General features: G+C 33.2%; 2 protein-coding genes across 2 annotated transcripts; one reads left to right on the plus strand and one right to left on the minus strand.

Annotated features, from left to right (window-relative positions):
• Nucleotides 1-2502: 2502 nt before the first annotated feature.
• LOC8284481 (flavin-containing monooxygenase FMO GS-OX-like 9) lies at nt 2503-5791 on the plus strand. Its single transcript, XM_002514660.4, has 7 exons — nt 2503-3191; nt 3392-3462; nt 3600-3758; nt 3876-3958; nt 4483-4618; nt 4739-4912; nt 5332-5791. The coding sequence occupies exons 1-7, from the start codon at nt 2639-2641 to the stop codon at nt 5527-5529; spliced, it is 1374 nt and encodes a 457-aa protein (XP_002514706.1). The 5' UTR covers nt 2503-2638; the 3' UTR covers nt 5530-5791.
• Nucleotides 5792-6609: 818 nt separating this feature from the next.
• LOC8284482 lies at nt 6610-12668 on the minus strand. The gene is made up of 4 exons (XM_002514661.4): nt 11948-12668; nt 10440-10740; nt 8719-9547; nt 6610-8545 (listed from the first exon to the last, which is right to left on the minus strand). Exons 2-4 carry the CDS (start codon nt 10653-10655, stop codon nt 6813-6815), a joined length of 2778 nt encoding a protein of 925 aa, XP_002514707.2. The 5' UTR covers nt 10656-10740; nt 11948-12668; the 3' UTR covers nt 6610-6812.
• Nucleotides 12669-12895: the final 227 nt, after the last annotated feature.

Below are 12895 nucleotides of genomic sequence, written 5' to 3' on the forward strand. Positions count from 1 at the left end.
ATTGACTTCAGTGAACTCTATTTTCGCCTATATGTCTCGCTATGTTAATTTCCTATATATTCCAATAAATGAGATTGACAAAATTATTTCTTGACTTTCTTACTTAATAATTGGGTGTCTAAAAATTTAAGAAGAAATTCTAAATACCCAATTGTTAAGTAAGAAAATCAAAGGGTAATTTTATCAATCTGATTTATTGGACATAAAAAGTTAACACAACGAGACATTTAGATGAAAGTATGTCACACTCAAACTAACTCAGCAGTTTGATAAAGACAAATTAGATATAAAAACTTATTTAAATATTTTTTAAAAAGTTTAGTAACTATGTTGAACAAAAAAACATTCAACAACTAAAATGACTAAATTGAAAAATACAAACACTATTAGTGTAATTTTTCCTATCCAAAATCACATTTTCACTGATATTCTGGTAAAAAGTAGACCAAAAGGATATAGCTCTAACTACCAATCTTCCTTTATGGTTAGGGGCGGGGGAGAGAAAATAAAACCTAATTAATTAAGTACTAATTAAGCTGAATCAGTGCAATGGCAAAGGTCAAATCATGAGGTAATTCAACGATTAAAGGAGGGGCAAAAGTTTGGTACAAAAATACAGCTCAATCAATTTAAAAGACATGTTAGATTTATGGACCCACATGGAGTCCCCCTTTGATTGGCTGAGTCAGTGTCAGGTCATCATAGGCAGGTACCACTCCATGCATGGAAACTCCATCTCCATGTGTTAGCTTTGTCTTGTTCTTAGGTTTCACTTATATGCACAGGGCTGTTAGGTCTCCATTCAACCCCATCATTACTTATATTTATATAGTAATTTTATGTTGTTTTTAGTAATTAATTTCTTATAAATTTTATAACTTTTTTACACTATTTACTAAAATTTATATATAATATTATTTAATATATATTAATTGATCCAATTTACACTATATATGTAATAAAAATTGTTCTATTTTATATTATAATGGTGGCAGATTTTGGACTTCTGATGAGCAATGAAAATTTATAGGATTGAATTAATTGCAAGCAAAACTAATAAGCTAATAAGTTTGGGTTTACTCAACTAATAAGTTTATGTTTTAGTGATATATGCTGAAATCATTTTTAAAATAATAAAATCTGAAAATTATAAGATTTCAAGATTTAAGCAAATTCTGATAATTGAAAAAGAGATTTTTTTTTTGTAAGCAAAAAAAGAAAGGAAAATTGATAATCTCTAATCATCATTAAGATAATTAATGAAGATATTATTCATTAATATTATTTATCCTAGCTAGTAAGATTTACTTATTTATTTAAATTTAAAAGTAGCTGATTTGATATTTTTATTATTATTAAGAATTGAAAAATTCCCCAATATTAGTATAAATAATTTTATTTCTTTTATCTCTTTCAATTATAGCTAATTAGGTTAACTTAAAATTAGGAACTTTATGAGCCTGTGTTAATGGTATTATTCTATTAAACAATGGAATTAACATAGTTGAAACTGAAAAATAATTATAATTATAATTATAAAGCTAATTAAATGCTTAATATTCAAATTTTAATCTCGATTTCTTAATTTAAAACTACTTTATATTTAAGGAATTTAAATCACAAATTATCTCTTTGATAATTAAGACGTGTTAAAACGAACATTCACCTCACTTAAAATAAGATATGAAGAATCAAAAATTTAAAGTATTAAAACAAACGTTAACCTCACTTGAGACATGAAGTATTAAAACATATATTAATCAAAATAAGAAGAATCAAAGAATTTATTATAATGTATTAACCCCACTTAAAAAGAATCAAAGAAATTCTTTTTATAGAAACTAAACTTCGTTAAGAAAGGGAAAAAGCTTTAATACCCTTGCAAACATCCCAAAAAAATCAAAGAATTTGAGCTATTAAAAATAGTATTAATCTCGTTTAAAATAAAATATAAAATAAATAAATAATAACTAAATTTTATATTTTATATTATTTTGATTATAAAATTTTAATTTATTTTATTTCAACTATTTAATTATAGTTTGAGTTGCATTTAGTCATTATTCTAATAAGAATTTACTTAGTCATATTTTTCTTGCGTTTGCATAAAATATAACTAAAATTGAACAAACGAAATAAATTAAAATATTATAATCAAATAAAATTAAATATAAAATGAAACTACCTTTTATTTCTTTATCATAATATAGAGTATTAAAACGTCGGTTAATCAAAGAAAAAGAATAAAAGAATTTATTACAATGAATAAAGGCAATTAAAAGATTAGGGGAAGTATTAGAACGTAAGTTAAGGTGTTTTGATGTTGGGGATACGTGACAACAGACATTCCCAAACACAATTCAGTAAAAATTGTGGTTCAGACATCAAAGTAGGAGAAAGTCAAAATCATCATATTAATTTGTCACGTGTGTCTCCTAGCTAGCGAACCATCTCTTCTCACATTATTATTATTATTATTTCCAACTACTATAAATACCCCACATCCAACTACATAACATTTCACACACCAACCCATTTTATTTCATTTTCTTTTGCACCCCATTTCCACAATATATCATTTCTTTTTCTAATAGCTAGTTAATTGATCAATTGATCACCACCCGCCGCTGCTGCCACCATGGTCTCTGACTTTACCCGATCGAAAAATGTCTGCGTGATCGGCGCCGGACCGTCGGGGCTTGTGGCTGCAAGAGAGTTGAGGAAAGAAGGTCATAGGGTGGTGTTATTGGAACAAAAAGATGATGTGGGTGGGCAATGGTTATATGAGGCTAATGTAGAAAGCGAGCATCCATTAGGGAAGAAGAAATTTTTGGAAGTGCATAGTAGTATTTATGCATCGCTTAGATTAGTATCACCTAGGGAAATCATGGGTTATACTGATTTCCCATTTTTGGTCAAGAAAGGTAGAGACATGAGGAGATTTCCAGGCCATAGAGAACTTTGGTTGTACCTCAAGGATTTTTGTGATTCTTTTGGGTTAAGAGAGATGATAAGGTTTAATACCAGGGTAGAATATGTGGGTATGTTGGATTATGATGAGCTTAGAAATGATTTGAAATGGGTTGTGAAAAGTAAAGAGAAAGACAGTGAGAAAGCTGTAGAAGAAGTTTTTGATGCAGTGGTTGTTGCTACTGGTCATTACTCTCATCCTAAGTTGCCTTTCATTAAAGGTGTGTGAAAGGTTGACTGAATAAAGAAAAGAAACCACATAATTCGCTCTTTCTCTATCAGATAAGAAAGTGACTTTAGATTAGCCAGTGAAAAGAGAATATGTTGTTGAAGTTTCTACTTTCTTTTTTTTTTCTTTCATATTCATATCGAATCAAGAAAAAGAAGAACTGATGATTCTGCTTTACGTGTTTTCTTGAAGGAATGGAGACATGGAAGAGGAAGCAGATGCACAGTCACATTTACAGGGTTCCAGAGCCATTTCGCAATGAGGTAGACTGGATAGTATAACTTTTTTCTTATAATTTATATCAAAACATCCTAACCCTGTCTCGGGAATTTGAATATGATCAAAGTATGTCTAATAATCATCACATAATTACATTGATTATAAACTGATGATTCTAAAGGTAGTTGTGGTGGTGGGAAATTCACTAAGTGGACAAGATATATCAATGGAGCTAGTGGAAGTTGCAAAAGAAGTTCATCTCAGTTCTAAATCACTTGATGTCACTTTGGGTTTATCTAAAGTTATCTCTAAACATGAGAACTTGCATCTTCGTCCACAGGTTTGTATATATATGTTTATCGAAGTTTAATTACCTTTTCAGCAATTAAATATAGCACAGATTTTTTTTTTTTTAATATAATCGTGGCTTACATTCAATTCTGTAACCCTTTTCCAGATTGAATCCCTTGAAGAAGATGGCAGGGTTCTGTTTGCAGATGGCTCTCAGGTCATTGCCGACACCATCTTATACTGCACAGGGTAATAAATTGAGAACTTAAATAATAATAATGATTTCCAACACTTGTTGAACTACTTCATGTGTATATGCTTTTCTTTTTATTTTTTCAATGCTTATGGAATAAGCCTTCAGGAGGGGGGGCTGATGGTCAGGTCAGGATTCACGAAATGCATCTACTAGGCCATGAAAAGCACTTCTACCATTATACATGACTATATTAATCGTACCAATGCACCAACATGTATAAGAAATTTCCAAAGCCAAAAGTTGCCTGATTAGATGATCATGAGCCATGACTTTTGGCTCTTCTAGATAATTTGGTGGGACCATTTTAACCTCATATGGGGGTGCAAATCTTGAAGCACTAGCACTTATGGCTTGTTCAAGAATGCATCATATATATATATATATATATATATATATATATATATATATATATATATATATATATATATATATATAAAATTTGTGCGTGTGTGTATATATATTCCATGGAAGATAAAACAAAGAAATTTTTAATCAATAAATGAGCATTTATGTGTAGGTATACATACACATTCCCATTTCTTGACACCAAAGGGATAGTGGTTGTGGAAGATGATAGAGTGGGACCATTGTATGAGCACACATTCCCTCCATCACTTGCTCCATCTCTCTCTTTTGTAGGCATACCAAGAAAGGTACACATCTTATATATAATTCTCTTCTACTCATTTCAATACCATTTTAATGTATGTTTTTATTTTGTAATTATTTATTTATTTATTTACTTGGACATATAACATGTAAACATGATGCAGATCATAGGATTCCCTTTCTTTGAATCACAAGCAAAATGGATAGCTCAACTTCTGTCTGGGAAAAGAACATTGCCATCATGGGATGACATGATGCTGTCCATTAAGCAGTTTTATCAATCAAGAGATACTGCTGGCATTCCAAAGCATAACACTCATGATATTGCAGATTTTGAGGTATAGAAAGTGTAGTACACTTCTCTTCTCATGATTTCTTTATAATTAAGATTGGAACTAAATCAACACATGGATCTACATACATTACTCACATTAATAATAATTAACAGCAGTCCTCTTATGGTTTCATCATCTATAGTAGAACATTCGCTTTCCACATTAATGCAACTGTTTCAATGAAGAAGACAATATCAGGGAACATGTTTGGGCAATATGGGGGCACCCATTAAATAAAGTTTCTTTATATCAGAATAGCTAGTTAGGCCAGCCAACTTTCGTGAGCTGGAAAAGAGAGACTTGTCATACGTACCTTTAAATGTAACTCTGTTTATATGAGCAAAGGAAGAAGAGTGCAGTTTAAGCTAAATAAATGCATGTGATAATATAATAAAAGAAACAAACATTGCTTTTCGTTGCAGTATTGTGATAGATATGCAGATCATATTGGATTTCCACACCTGGAAGAATGGAGGAAACAGCTATGCCTATCTGCCTTGGTAAATGCCAATGACAACTTGGAGACATATCGTGATTCCTGGGACGACCATGATCTCCTCCAGGAGGCTCTTCAAAGTCCTCATTTCACTCAACTTGGTGTCCAAGATTTCATTGTGTAAACTTCTTTACTTTGTTGGGTTTTGTTTGGACCACTTCTTTTTTTGTCTAATTATATATATATATATATATAATATATAATATTATATCTATCATTCATTGTATAAAGTGAAGAAGAAGAAAGAAAAAGGGTAAGAAAAGGCATTGCAGCAGAGTACTTGGAGAAAATATATTGAAATCAGTCATATTGTTTTGCATTCATTTTGTTAAAGTATAGTTTCAAGGAGAGTGTCAGTTTATACAATTCAGTTTCTTCGTCTTCTGTTTTTTGGTTGTTGATATTGGCTTTGTTGTTAAAGGTACTTTTCCATACATTATAAAATTAAAAAATAAAAAAGACAAATAAATAAATTCTTTACCGTGGAACCACATTCACCGGCCCGTAAGGAGCAGATTAACCCGAAATTTAGCTGATTAAGCAACAAAAATAAACACTGGCAAAGCATACAAAGAAAATAATAATAAAAACCTTACATTTTCGTTGTAATTAATAATCTTTTTGAAAAAATTTATATTTAATTACTTTTAAAATTTCAATTTTACTGCTAATAATAAGCATTTACATAGCAAGCATTAATACTATCTCTTATTGAGATTCATTGAAAAATTCATAGATTTAATTATAAGGAATAAATAGTTATATAAGACTGAATTATCCTTTTATAGTTCTTCTACAGAGTTGTAAGAATTTTACAAAATCAATTATAGATAATGTTAATATAAAAATAAAATAGAAAATGTTATATTGGATATATAAAAATAATAAATAATTGAAATTTTTTTATTTAAGAAAAATCAATTAGTATATATTATAAAATTGTCATCCAGAAGTCCAATGAAGAATATAGTCAAACTCTATATAGATTATAGATTTAAATATAAATACATAAAAAAAGAATATGCATTTGGATGATACATTAATTGAGAATATATAAATTTTATAGTCATCCAATCTTTTTTCTTAGATTTGTTTAATTGTTGTCATCCAAGCAGTGTGTCTACTAATTATTTCATGCAGATCATCCACAATACATCATAAAGGTTAACTTGGGGTTTTCAAAACTATGCTGGCATACACAGGATGAAGCTAATCCATGGTTCTTCTTGGTTTACCACTGACATGTACAAGCATTCCCATTGCTAAACATAAACTCAATACAAATGCTTCAAAAAGACATAATCCTTTCGGTGGTTCCTATAAGATGCTTATAAGTTAACAAAATGTTTCCAATGTTTTCCATTTACAATACAAAACCATCTCATTTATCAACTCCACCCAAAAAAACTAAGTAGAGTTTCCTACTTGGCTTAAAATAAGCCCTGGCTTACTAGCAGGACTTCGGTGCCCCCTGCGCCGCCTTGTTTTCTTCCCCCAACCTATTAGGCTCCAATCCTCAATTCTACATTCGCCCTGTCTACTTTGCTGCCTCGACGCCGTGCACGCTGAGCTTTCCGCCTTGGAGGAAGACATAGAAGTCCTCCTCCTCCTCCTCCTCCCCGTTGTCCAACCAATTCTCCCTGTTCTTGCACCTGTGCTACGACGAGCAGCCTCAATTAGCCCACCTATTACCTGGAGATCCTCAGTCACCTCATATCTTGACAGTGAAGCTAGACTTGGGAGAATCTCGCTTTGGAAGTCCTTCTGTTGCTGCCTCCCCCTTCTCGTTCGGCCCCTTCTTGGCTGACTTGGCAATGAATCTGGGCAAGCCACTTCCTCCTTTTGGACATTGGCCTTACAACAGTACTCTTCCTCCTTTGACTCAAGCTTCAATGTCATTGCCTCAAAGTAATCAATCCCATCAGAGAGATACTCATCCTGATCATCAGGGTTCCTACAACTTAAAACTACTCCAAATTCACTCTCTGGATCATCTACTATGGAAGAAGCTAGCTTGGCAAACCAATGGAGAGAGACACTTTCTGCAGCTTCAGGCTGTCTGAAAGTCTCATTCTCTGTTTCATTCTGGGGCTCAGATAACGAAATGGAAACTATAGCCTCTGCTGCAATTGTGACTAGATCCTCTAGCAGATCACCATTTTCTTGTTCGGACAGTATACAAGGTGTTTCGTGTTGGTTTTCATCAGATTCTCCTCTGGGCGGAGATCCCTCCTCGTTTTCAGGACTTTTAGGTGCTTGCAAATCTAATATAGATGGCACAGAGGGCAGCAGTAAAGACCCATCCTCATGTATGTATGAGTTGAGGTCAACTTGAAATCCAAAGCCTGAAGACTTCTTACCAAGTTTCTTTCCTAATACTAGCTCATTTGCAGTGAGCTGCTCTCCTGAGTCAGGCACAGAATTACAGTCCAGTTCGAATTTTTTATTGGCTTCCACAAAAGAGGCCAAGTCTGCTTTGCGTAAAGGTGAGCCCCCTGCTGACTCTTCACATTTCTCTTCACCATCTGTAAGCCAAATACTCTGAGCAGCCACATCTGAAGAACAACCAGGAGACCCACAATTCAGGTCTATATCCTTTGTCAAGATCAAATCCATGGAGTCCTCAATGCACACTTTAGTACCTTTAACATCAGATGCAAATACATTATCACTATCACAGAAGTTGCTTTGAGGGCTTGAGCTTTGAAGTTTTGCTTCAGATTCAACATTTATGTCAAGGTAAGACTTGTCTCCAGTAATTTGAGGATTTTGGAACTTGGAGCTCCTGCTCAAACGTACAGGACTATTAAAACATGGGAGTGCTTGAACTGCTATAGGGGCCCTAACAAGTTCCTGTGTATGCTTTCTCCAAGATGAGAGCACAGATGAATCACAATTCATCACTTCATCTAGAGGAATGAGTTCACCTGAGGCATGCTTACAAGCAGCAGCAATCTGTCCAGGACAGCTCTCTAAACCAAAAGGTTTCCTATTCCTCTCCAATTTTCCATTGCACCAGATTGATAAATGAGATGTTAAACTTTCCTGAGCTTGCTCAATCTCATCTTCTTCAGAAGAGGTGGAAAGAGTTTCTGTACATGTCCTTTGAGGAAAAGAACTCAAGCCACTGCTACTTTTCCCTGAAAAGGGAAGATACCAGTAATGCAAGTCATTTGCAATAAAAACACAGAGAATTGAAAGTTAGAGACTCACTGTTGAGGAGATTAAAATAACTGCTAGCAACAGAAAAGAAAAGAATAAGAGGAAAAACTTCTAATTTCTAATTTGACGAAACATTTAGTAAAGGTCTCACCAGTTTCATCGTTACCCGATAAACACTCTCGTCTAGTTTCATTCTTTTCCAAATGTAGAACATTTGAGAAAGGTTCAGGATCCCCTACTGTCTGGCTAATTTGGATAGTCTCCTTAGGTTGAAATTGAAAGTCTGAAAATTTTTCTCCAGATAGATCATGGCAGGGGATCTCTCTAGGGTCTGAGACAGGACTTAGAAAATCATTGGATTCAGGATCTGTTTCTTCTTCAAGCTTGATGGGCTCATTTAAATCAGCTAAGAGTTTGGTTCTCATAGAAAATGAAGCTCGTGTCGTGTCATCATCTTGGAAAACTACATTACCATCTGCAATCTTATGAGACAATTCTACGCCATGCTTCTGAACATCATCAACAATGCTCTTTGCAAGATAACTTGGCCCCTCAAGAGGAGCTGCTTCCCAAGCTAAAGATTCCTCTTGTTCACTATCAATGTACTCATAAGCAGGAAGTTCGAGGTCCAATATCTTTTTGCCAACTTTCTTGAACTTCGATTTCAGTAACTCAGACTCTTCTCTGCAGACTTCAGTTCGAACAGTACTGCAACCTGCTGATGTGATCTTTCCTTCAAGATAATTCAAAGGCGGTTGGTTGTTTTCAGCACGAGAAATAGAGGATGGACTAAAAGCAGGATTCAGCAACGGGGGTGCAGAAACTTTGCACATCTTTTGGGAATAGTCAAATGAGTTTCCAGGGCATGTTTGACTTGATTGTAAGGTTTCTACCTGTAGATGATGCCCATAGAACTTGACCCTTCTCATTTCATCCATTAATTCTCTCTGCCGGTTGTAAACCCGGTGGAGTTCGAGGATCTAGACAGGCAAAACACAAATTACACACGTTTCAATAACTGTAACTGTTTTTTTTTTTTTGAATCAAAAAGTCAATCACATCTGAGATCACTATTTGAAAGAAAGAAAATGGAAGAATCGGGGAAACAGAGAGTTCAAGGGGAGGAATGTTAGGTCAGAGGTGGAGAGAGTAAAGGAAGAAAAACTTCTCAGACACTCACAATAAATTGCAAAACATACATTGTACCAACCAGACACCATTGTTCATTGCCACTGTTAATCTTCAAACGAATTCAATTCAAAAGGATACAATATATAGTTTCTGATAGCATTGAGAAAGCCTAATAAACAATTGTAAAGATCTTGTAGGTATGTTATGACATAAGACTATATGCAATATTACAGCGAAAACATAAACTAAATGCGATTAAAAGTTATTGTTACAGTTTTCAATATAAACTAAATGTGACTAACATAGTGTAGGTTGAAATCCAAAAAATTTATGGAATTCATTTGCGAATCTAAAATTTATATGTTTTAAATGGAGTGAAGTTAATTTAGTATTCTACATAATCAAATTTGTGTGAAATTGGTTATAGCAAAAGTAAATTCTAATAAAATAGGTAAAATTTTCAAATGAATTCCACATTAGTAAGCCAATACATTCCATAAAACTAAAAGATCTATTTCAACTTTATCATTTCTATTTTACTTTCTCTCTCATGTCTTTTTCTTAAATGAAATGAATTTTATTATAGATTCAACCAAATATAGCATAATCGTAATTCTGTAGAATAGAAGTTATGGTTGCATGTTAGAAGCTTAGCAGAATAAACTTCAATTACAGATAATTAATCGGGGCATGTATAAGAAGCGAATTTTGCACTTGGCACCGAAATTTTGAGTGGCATACCTGATCCTTGAATATAGCTTCATGCTGGAGCATTATCTGCTTCAGTTTTTCCTTGTAAGCCAAATATTGGTCTGTATATGGTGGTGCCAAGTTCCCATTGTAGTAATGTCCATTCCTTGGGAATGCACCAACATTGTTCAAATTGAGATCCCTAGTGGAACAATATCCTGGGTAATAGTGGCACGGCATATCTGCTTGCATTCCTAGCATTGCCATAAAACTTGAAGATTGAGTTTTAATTTATATCTCGGCAAGATAGAACCAAGCATCCTTTGTACCATTACATCATCAAAAGAGAAATCTGCAACCAAATTACAGTCAGGTTAAGTACAGAGTTCCTTCTTTCATCATTGGCAAAAACAACTTTCAGTATTTAAACATATCTAAAATGTGATTATTACATAACTAAAGAATCGTGAAAATTTTTCCTCCATCGAGTAGCATGCTTTAAATCCAAGCTCTACAAGATTTAACACTAATTTCAACCATTACTTTAAGTTACTTTTGCTCTTTAAAAAAAATTTGAAAATGAGTGATTAATTTCAACTCTAATGGAAGTCCTTCAGCTCGAGACATATAAGTGGCCATTATTGCAGGCGCATTGATTAAGGTCAATCCCACCAAAATCTTACAAGCAACTACACTCATTCAACATAAGCATTTAAGCAGTACTAAAATGAGTAGAATGGCAGGTTCAAATTATTGCATCGTTTAATCTCAATTTTTCAAAAATGGGAAATCTGAAGGGCAAAATGGCAATGTTCATATGAACACAGATTCATATGAGTGAATTAAGAAAGAAAAAATGGAAATATTGGGAATAAAAACATTTAAAAAAATGCCAAGCCATCAAGGCACCATAAGATTCTCCAAACTTAAGGATGAGCTGGGAAATTTCCCGATGCAATCGGAATCAGATGCCACCGCAAATTAATATGTCAATCCAAAATATTCAGGAGCTAACCAAATTTATCACTTGGTCTACACAAAGCAGGAGCAAGAAATGTAATCCACATTCTCAGCATTGAGTAAACCCACCCAAAACCATCATTAGCTTGAGGCTTTTCTTAAGAAAAGAGAAGGTTTTATTTTTATCTTTTTTAAAAAAAAAAAGATTTAAGTGAAGAAAAGATATGCTTAAACAAGTAGCACAGCAAAGAAAAGAAAGGAAAGTCCTGGTTATAGCCGCCAAAAATGTAAATCACCAGCATATATCGGAGCTTCGTTAAATCCTTCACTGAATGCACCGTATGAATCAATGGAAAATTTTAAAAAGTCAAATCACCAAGCACATCCTAAAGTTTCCATTTTGAGTTTTCATAACTGAGGTAAGAACAAAGGGAACTCCAAAAACCCAATCATTCAATCATATATCATCCATTCCAATAACCAGACAAATAAGGATAAGAACCAAAAGAAAAAAATCAACAAACCCCATTAAATCCATAAGAAAAATGGAGAGAAAAAAAAATAATCTTTAATAAAATAAACAAAAAAGAAAAACTTACCTCCTCAGGTATCCAAAGAAACACCAACCTATCAATCCTTTGATCAGAAACCCACAAAAGAATCACTCATTCAAACAGCTCAGAGCAACACTATAAGCCAAGAAAACAGAGGAAAAAGAAAAAGAGAAGAAAAGAAAATATCAAAGTTGGTATCTTTTGAAACGAAAAGCTAATGGATCAGAGGGAGAGAGAGAGAGAGAGAGAGAGAGAGAGAGAGGCCTCAAAAGAGCCAAACAACAGAGTGGGCATTTTGGAAACACCAAGAAAAAGTTATTTATTAGATGAAATGAAGGATTTTGGATCTGCTGGGCCATTCTCTCAAGGAAGATTTAGTGAGGGAGAGAGAGAGAAAGAGAATAGAATAAGAAAAAAAAAAAAAACCCATAAAAAGAAAATCCACATAGAACAAACGAAACTTACATGAGAAGAGACATGAAAGTTGTCAATAGTTTCTTTATCTCTCTCTCTCTGATTTTATCATTTATTATTGTTTGTTTTGCCTGAGAGAGAAAATTAATGAAATGGGTATGTTTTCAGAAGAGACTCTAGAATCTAGATTCTCCCTTAACCAATTCTTTTTACAAATAAAAAAGACAAAATCTGGAAGCAAAAAGAAAAAAAGAAAAGAAAGAAATGAAATATCAGACAACAGAAACAAAAGAAAGTGCAGCAGCAGCTTAACAAAGCTTGGCTTTTTATTGGGAGAACACAGAGAAAGAGAACAGACACTTACTCTTACAACAATTAAAGTAAATAAATAAAAGTATCTTGATTTTTATACCAATATTAAACCAGTATTTTGTATTTATGTTGTGTGCTTTATTCTTAATTTTCAGTCATATTGGATAATAATAACAAAAGAACATTAAAAATAATATAAATAATAATAATAATCAGCTTTGAGGGGCCCATCTCATATGGTATCAATCAAGCAACAACCACGCAGAT

This window comes from Ricinus communis, chromosome 4 (genome assembly GCF_019578655.1).
Source record: "Ricinus communis isolate WT05 ecotype wild-type chromosome 4, ASM1957865v1, whole genome shotgun sequence".
NCBI classification, from domain to species: Eukaryota; Viridiplantae; Streptophyta; class Magnoliopsida; order Malpighiales; family Euphorbiaceae; genus Ricinus; species Ricinus communis.